We start from the raw sequence: 8,711 nt of genomic DNA, 5'->3' as shown, positions 1-8,711 counted from the left end.
TCAGAAGCCAGCATTTACAAATGACAATGACAAGCCAATGAAAAATATGGGCGGAGCTTCAAATCCATACTCGAATATAACATGCCTCAAAGAGCATAGGGTGTTTTGTTGCATCAATTCAAGATGGAGAACAATGTAAGCACAGTTATGTTAGCATAAGCTTGGTTTCCAAAGTATTTAAAGCAAACAAAAAGAAAACTCACAACTTCCAATGTTAACACAGAAAAAGTAAGAAGCTGACGACTTTCGAACTATGAAATCATGTTCGAACCTCGGCGTCGCTAAACATCCTGTGCTTCTAGGCAAATAACACAACCACCCCCGCTCAAATTCCTTCGGGGAGGGTTCGCACTATATAAAAGTGCACAAAATAGAAAAGCAGTTGTAACCATTGGAACATGGCCGATTTGTTCTGGAGGTATTCAATGGAAAGCCCTTAGCGTCTTTTATTTCAATGTAATTTCCATACCCGGAAACTGAATCATATATTGCACTAGACGGGTCGTACGAGTTATCTTTTAGAGATCGGACAGTAATTCACACTTAGAGGAGAAACGGCGCTCAGAACAGTAGACTTTTCGGGCTTTTCTAAGCCTAAAAAGCGATGCCATAATTGTTTGCCATTGCGCGCTCGCATGTCTTATCCACACCTAATATGGCCGCCATCGAGCAGTGTCTTGTTAAAACCTCTCGGTACTGTGTCTGACACGGTGTTTGACTCAGTCTTTAGTCGCTCTTCTATGTCTCCGACTTCAGCGCATCGTTGTAGTGTCCTTGACACTGGCAGGAAGCATGGCAGCATCAGGGGGCGCAGGCGACAAGGGTTGGCAGCTGCTACGGAGCCTCCCCAGAGTGACCCTGGCTAATCTCAGGCCCAACCCGGGTGCTAGGAAGAGGGTGAGAGACGGAAACAGAGAGGATCGAGAAGAGCAGTGTTTGAATTTAGCATTACTTGCGAATTTATAACTATCCCGACAGGGCCACTTAATAAGGAAGCAGAGCACATCAGCTTGAGCATTAAATGATAATTTCTCAAGGTTCCCTAGATTAAGATTTCTTCCTGTGCTAAGAATATGCAACGCAGACCTCGTTTTATTTTATTGGCATTCTATACCTGCCCCAGGTTTATTTTTCGTTGGTTTAAGGTAATTCCCACCTCTTTGGCCCTTTAAAGTGTATAAACTGACCAGGTGATCCCCTACACGGCTTCTAGACTCCGAGACGTTGAGGTAAAAAAAATAAAAAAAATAATAATACAATTATTTATTACATTTTATTACACGGCTTCTAGAATCCGAGACGTTGAGGTCATATGTGGGCTGTCTTTTTAGTTTTGCTTACGGGATGTGTGTTACTTTAGGATGTGAGCGTTGATACTTCCTTCAGGTGTTCATTGATTAATTTGATCTGGTGGGGCCCAATGGCACCTATCTTTGGGGATCAACACTTCTTTTTCTTCACTAGTCATTGACCCACAGTAAGAGAGAGCTAAACATACAAGGGGAAAGGAGAAGGAAGAGAAATGTGGAAAAACAGTGAGAAACGGAGAAGCCAGGTCCAAAAGAGTCTGCAAGAGTAACATAAAGGGATAGGGACTGCCTAGTAGCATATTAAAGTGGCATAAGGTGGAATCTCCACTAGGAAGCCCTGGTATTCGGCACCCACTAGTGTCTGATAGCACAGGCCGAAGGCCTCTGAGCATAACTTTGGAATGATTCTTTAACAAGTTAAGCAGCGAGGGCCCATTGTACGATACTGGCATTGTTCTGGAATTTCTTTCTAGTTTAATAGTGGGGATCATAGTCTGGTGTAAGTTTCTCTGTGTTTGAGTTTCACCTGGGGATCAGCAACACTCGTGTATTCATGCATCCTGAACTTTTGAAATGTTGGTTTTGATAGCCCCTAATCAATGCTTTAAATATAAACCTAGAAGTGCAGGTACTTAATCTTTAGAGTGCCCGTTTGCACCTGATTAGTGCTGGTATTCTACTGTTAAATGTATTACAGCAGTGGTGAGAAGTGCAGATACTCACGCTTTTAAATTAAAGAATGCATGTGCTCAGTACCGTAGAGTACCTGACAATTTAAAGCATTGCCCTTAATCCTTCCACACAGCAGGACAGTGAATAACATTGATTAGAGGTTGGTGAGGCAAAGAAAGCCTGAGTCAGAGCCATGCTTCTGGCTCAGCTTGAGATCTGCTTGGACTCTCCAGCCCAGCTTTCACGCGGCTTCTGCCGTTCAACCATGCTCCTAACTCATGCACCAATAATTGAAGCCAAAACAGCAGTATTTACCCTGATTGAGAGAAAGAGGCATCTATCTAGTGGTTGAATTTCACAAGGTGAAACCAGAAAAATTCTGATCAATCCCAGCTTCCCCACTTGACCAACATTTGTGATCCTAGGCCATTGTGTTATTTCACCGAGCCTACTTTTGCTTTCTTTTTACACGAGGGCACATTTAAATGTGTAACTTCAATATGTGCAATGTGCAAACATTTCTTGTAAATGTTTAAATAGACTATAATGCTGCTCCACGCATAATAGAAATCTAGGCCACGTCTATGGTACACATGACAACTGTTTTGCCTCTTAGTTTACTATTAGCATTGTTTTCAAGGCAGGGGCCATGAATGTAAGTTTATATTTAGAAACTATCACGTTGAATGCCTCTAGTGCAGTAATACATCTAATTTACTAAGGAGAAGCACTTCTGCATTAAGAAAATACATTTGTATTTTTAAAGAGACTTTATCATATTTGTTGCACAGATTACTTGCCAAACATTTCATGGTTCGGCTCATGCACAAGCTCTTAGAGCCAAAGCAGATCCTTGGCTCGGCTTTCCTCATTAATGTGTAAACTCACCCACCTCAGACATTGATGGCTTGGTAACACGTTCCTGTGGAGAAGCACATAGAATTTTAAAATTGTGCTCATTGCCCTCTCTGTGTTGAGAAGAGAAGTTGCAGTTTAAAAAGAACTGTATTGTCTGCGGCCTAGCTCTTTTATAATTGCATATGATACCTCCCTTCTCCCTATTTGTGTTCACTCCTGGTGCTCCCAAAGTTTGCTTTTATTAATTAATATTAACAGCGAAGGTCTGCTGCTAATGTTATATTATGGGGTCAAATCCATGGTAGTAGCAGGCCTCAAATTGACTTGAATAACTTGTACCATTCTACAGAAAATGTTGAGCATTTGGAATTCTTTCTCCTTTCACAAGAAGATTACTCAAATGTAAATTCAACAGGGCTTTGTCAATCACAAACCAAAAATGTATCTCCTTCTCTTGCCCAATAAGTCAAATCCCTCAGGATTTGGAGTGACTCAAACTCCTGTAAGATAACACACGTCAAACACACTGTGAAATCGTCCATAATAACAATGTTGTCCACAAGGAGACTTAACCCCTTGTCAAAGCAATCTCATATACGGTAATTACTCTAACTGGAAGAACATGTATATGTAGCGTCTTCCATTGTGCGACCATCAATGAAATATTTATGAAATGACCCAGCTTGAAGAAGACCATCTGCATTTTATAGGATTTCTTTGTATGTATGTAAAGGAAACCCTGTTAGTAAAGCCAGTACATCATCTTTATTTTCACTAGTTTTTTGAAACATACGCCTGATAGTTTCCACGTTTGTTAAAGAGTTTAGGGAGACAATTGACTGAATTTATAGGTCTTAAGGTAAAAAATCCGCAAGGCATGCTGGCATGTATTATGTAATATTTATAATGTAACTGCATTTAGCAAAGCTGCCTTTTCTGGATTTCTGAAGAAGTTCGAACTTGTTCTCTTGGATAGAAACCAATTTGGTCTTTCTCCAAATAAGACCTCCAATGCATCTAGATATTTATTAAGTCAGTCACCAGACTGGGGTGGCATGTGTCACAAGCGGTTTAAAATTAGCACCACATGCTGAATGCTTTCAATAGTGGTTGCAGTGTTAGTTTTCCAAATGTTATATTAAAACGATTTCAAGCCTTCTATGTTAAATTTACCCATTGTTTCTATGTATTTGAAGTTCCTTTGAGAGTCGATAATCAGTTAATATTTGGAAGTAAAAGTACTCTGAGAATCTGTTTTTTATGTTTAATCCAACAACCTCGACCTTTTTTCACCAAACATTATTCTTGTTTTTGTTAGATTCACTATTAGCTGAGTTTTAGTGCAATATTTGGCAAGTATAATTACAAATGTTGTAGGCATATAATCAAGGAGTATGTTGTCATCGGCACAACAATGAGGAAGTATTGGTCAATTTTTGGGAGTAAGCTGTTTACCATCTCTAGTATCATTTCTATATTTGATTAGAAAATATTGATCAGCAGATGGATTGGTGTGCATCCATGCTTAACTCTACAGCAAGAACAAACCTTGCTGGGGGAAAATTCGCTGTCATTTGGGCATTTTTGCAGCAAATGTATTAGTAAATCGTAATTGCACACTTCTCAACAATGAAACTGGTAGTTCTATGCTTTCCAGCTTCACCATATGAAGCAGCTTCCTTGTCGCATAACAAGGCTGTCCGTCCGTTTGGAGCAACACTTGTGCCAATAATAGCAGTGCACATAGACTTGAGGACATATGTACACCATCTAGACCAGTAGTTTTTAACATGTGGTCTGGGGACTCTTAGGGGTCCTGGAAGCCGCCTCCTGGGGGTTTGTGGCTGCTTAAAAAATGTAATCATATTAACAGATTAGTAAAGTGTATATAAATAAAGAAGCAAAATGTAAAGTTGAGAATTCTAAAACGTTCTGTAAATGTGAAGTAATTTTAAATTGGAGGCTTAAAATTAAGTCTGTGTTCTCAGATTGATTCATGGAAGCAGTCATTACAAGCGCAACAAACAGAATAAAATAGGGATGATAGGTGTCCTCGGTTGAATTTTGAAAAGTGCCAACCATCCCGTTAAAACGAAATTGAGTTTAAAAAAAAAAAATTGTGAGTTAAATAAAATATTTGCATTTGTGTATTTTGCAGTTTCAATCATTGAAATTGCTGAGGCCAGGGTCACAGGCTGCGAGTAATGACTCAGTGGGGATCCCCACTTTTCAATAATGATTCATCAGAGTCCATGGAGTCCAGGATATTAAGTGATGGTCCCAGGAGTCAAAAGGTTAAGAACCGTTGATCTAGGCAATTCTTTTAATGTGGTGCTGCCCAACCAGCTGGACCTGATGCCAAGGAGTTTTTTTTATAGTTGTAATCACCAACTCCATTTTATTAGTAAAGTGGAGTTTGCTGGATCATATTTGAGACTTCTAGCTGAATCTCGCCAAACTACTTATAAGCTTCAGCGTTCCACTTCTTTGGAATGGTGACATTTTATCACTTCCCTTCTTGGTCCCTAGAGACTTGGCAATTAATTACTAAACTGCCATTGCTTCACTGCTTTGAATTGCCTTTAACATTTTCTCCCAGTTATGCGACAATTTTTTTACATTCTTTATGAGGTTCTTTAACTGTGGTTTTTTTAATGGGGGACATCTCTGATTTTGAGAGCAGTAGATTTCTAGGCACATGCAAACGTTTGTGATATCATGCCTTTCGGATATAAGTGATTAACCATTTTGGGACTTTAGGGGAGGCAAAATATACTTTTATTTCTTAATATGCAGCCTCAATGTTTATCTTAAAAAGATATACAATTTTAGCATACGTAGACACTTTAATCTGGGGTACTTCATACAGTTGAGGCTCTAACTGAATGGTAAGCATTAGCACAAGAGAACCTGTTTGCAGGTTTAAAAAAAATAAGAGAAATCCGGTTAGGAATTATGCCTAAATCTAGCTTCAGTACTACCATTTTCTTTCTGGTAACTGATCGGGCATTCATATCAACCTTTTGAGGTGGGCATTTTAGTTGATTTAAAAAGTGAGTTATTTTTTTATATATCAGATTCACATTTTGGTTCACAATAGTCTTGGCATATATTGAGTCATAGCAATTACTCTGGGACGTGGATAATGTTCATTCCAGTGGAGCGGAAATTAAACTGGGCTCCCTCAAGTCTGCCCTAAGCAGCTATGTAATCCCTTCACTGTGATTTACAGTGGGAACAAAATGTCCTCTCCGCTTCCATGCCTCTTTATTTCTCTAACAATTGGACTTGCACAGCTCTGCTGAGTTCACATGCTAGTCAGCTGATTCTCATCAACTATCCTGTAACTTAGGAACTGAAACTCTTGTAATGTTGAGGCAATAGCCAGCAATTTAAACCACTTTGAGTTGGTCATTAGATGAAAGGCTGATAAACATGAATATATTTCGATACACACTAGTTGTGAATTCTGGGTGCATCATGTCCTAGATTCACAAACACAAATGTTGCACCAAAGCATACCGTTTAAGCTAATAAATATATGTGCACATTTTGCACCACACTGATCTGTGATGCGAGTCCAGGTACTGAGTTTTGTACGGGGCAGGAATTGTCTGTATTTGATGCAGTAAGATGGTCATAATTGCAGCTTTTGTTCTTCAATGTTTATTAGGGGGGTCATGCAAAAAGTCTTAGACATTTTTCACATTCCATGTAGCTGTACTAGAGGTCTCCAAGCAGACATGCATCCTGTCTGGCGTGGGGATGTACTCTATGAATTGCAATCCATTTTTGGTTCATTGCACTAAGGGGCTCGTTAAGATGTTGGGCGAAGACACCGACTCGGTCATGGAACTGACTGACACCCGGTCGTCAGTCCCAACCGCCCCCTTAGGATGCGTCCAAACACTGTTCGGTCGTACTCCTATATTTCACTATCGGAGCATTCATTACGGCCGTAAACCAGCCATAATGCATGCTCCCATAGTGAAATTGGAGGTGCAGTTCATCCCTGCACCCCATGGCAGGCACCTCAAGGTGCAGGAATCAACAGGGGGGCACTATAGTTGCTTCTCGGCCTCGAACCAGAGGCCGTGCACCAAAGGGGGCCCTGCTGGGAAAAACCTAACACGCTTTCCGACATGGTTTCCATATCGGACAGACCGGCATGGAAACCATGTCGGAAACCGTGCATTGTAATCTCAAGGGCGGAAAGAGCCGCCCTTCAGATTACAGGCCTCATTCTGACTGGCGGACGGGCTTTCCGAGCCTGTCAGAAGCCATCTGGAATGACCGGTCAGATTCCTTTCTGACTGCCTCCATCAAGACGAGGCGGTCGGAAAGGAATCCGACCGGCATATTACGATGTGGCCCTGTTCGGTCAGAGCTTTTCTAGTCTGTATCGTAATCGGCCCCTTAGTATTTGTGCTGCACTAAACCTGGCAGTAGCAGCAGTCTTTTTGTTTTGAATTAATATAATTGTATCACATCTTATCAATATCTATATATTTTTGTATACATGGTGTATTTATTTAACATTTTACTAGATAGCTCCTGGGCTGAATGATATTGGGTTGCTTTATAGATAACCTATTTTCACATTAGATTTGGCGATACAATAAAAATTTAAACTGTAAATGCCCTAAGTCAGTGGTTCTTGACATTTTATCTTCTGAGAACCCCCACCTAATCATTACAGGGACCCCACTGAATAATTATTGGAATCCAGAGAATCCTACCGAGTCATTACTGGAAGCCAGGGGCCCCGGCCTAAGCATTTGACTTGGGGTGAGTGTTTGATTTGCTCAAACGCTTCGTCCATCATCCCCTTTGGTATCGGTTGTTCGCCCTAAGTTGGCAGGGTATGCCCAGACGTGGGTCCCTTGCTCACTTTGCCACTGGCCTCAAGCTAGCCTGGCTGATGACAGCTGATTAGCCAGAAACCGGTCCCAGGATGCTTGTTTCCAGTCTAGGGAAGACATGGCTTGGCAGTTTGGGCTGGACTGTTCCCATGAGGCACAGGGTCAGACTGATTTGCATATGGCCATGTCTGAACTGGGGTGTTGGAATGAGCTAAAGAATGATGATAGATTAAACCGAGATCAGTTGGCTGGGGGTCAGTGTTTGATTTGCTCAAACGCTCCGTCCATCATCCCCTTTGGTATCGGATGTTCCTGTTGGAGCAGTTGGTTTGCAGTCTGCATGGTCTGTGGTTGAAATGGAGGTTCCATCTACATCAATCATCGGAGACACCAGTGTTACAGATAAACTTATAATCTCAGAATATTTATTGACCCCGTCTCAAGAGAGTAATAAGTAGTTTGTCACGAAAATGTCTTGTTTTAAATATTAGAAAGAAGGCTCTGGATCACCACAACCTGAAAACAGAGCACAGCATTAAAGACGACACTAGTCGTCTCTAGAAGATTATTCTGACAAGATTGTTATTCTTGACTCAAAAAGTAACAAAAGACTCTTAAAATTTCAATACTTGATTATGCAAGTTGTATTCCAAACATTTGTATCTGAGACATGATGCATCATTTTTGATACAAAGCTAAATATGTTACATAATACTTTGCATTGCAATGTCATGCAAGATAATGGTAATACATATCACATAATTGTCAGATGTAACATTTCAAAACAGAATGAAATTAAAGAAAGATCCCAATGCATTTCGGGTTCCAACAAATGAACCCTTCTTCAGGGGATATATCGATTGTGTATCTAATCCGATTGGTATCCAAATATTCTGTCCACAGGAAACCTACAACACAATATGTTTCAATTGGTAACAGGGAAAAATCAATACGCGAACATACAGATGCATTATACAATTGGACTTAGAATTTGCACTCTATGAAGGGT

The 8,711-nt window shown here is 40.5% G+C and overlaps 1 protein-coding gene across 1 annotated transcript in view; it reads left to right on the top strand.

The window, feature by feature from the left end:
* Positions 1-720: 720 nt before the first annotated feature.
* The window catches only part of MRPL15 (mitochondrial ribosomal protein L15), a 45,898-nt gene continuing 37,907 nt past the window's right edge, over positions 721-8,711 (top strand). Inside the window, exon 1 of the mRNA XM_078687304.1 lies at positions 721-897. Coding sequence (XP_078543430.1) covers positions 793-897 — 105 coding nt within the window. The 5' untranslated portion in view covers positions 721-792. The remainder of the gene's footprint in view (positions 898-8,711) is intronic.

Source organism: Lissotriton helveticus, chromosome 4_1 (genome assembly GCF_964261635.1).
Source record: "Lissotriton helveticus chromosome 4_1, aLisHel1.1, whole genome shotgun sequence".
Lineage (NCBI taxonomy): Eukaryota > Metazoa > Chordata > Amphibia > Caudata > Salamandridae > Lissotriton > Lissotriton helveticus.
This window is presented reverse-complemented; position numbering and strand designations above follow the sequence as displayed.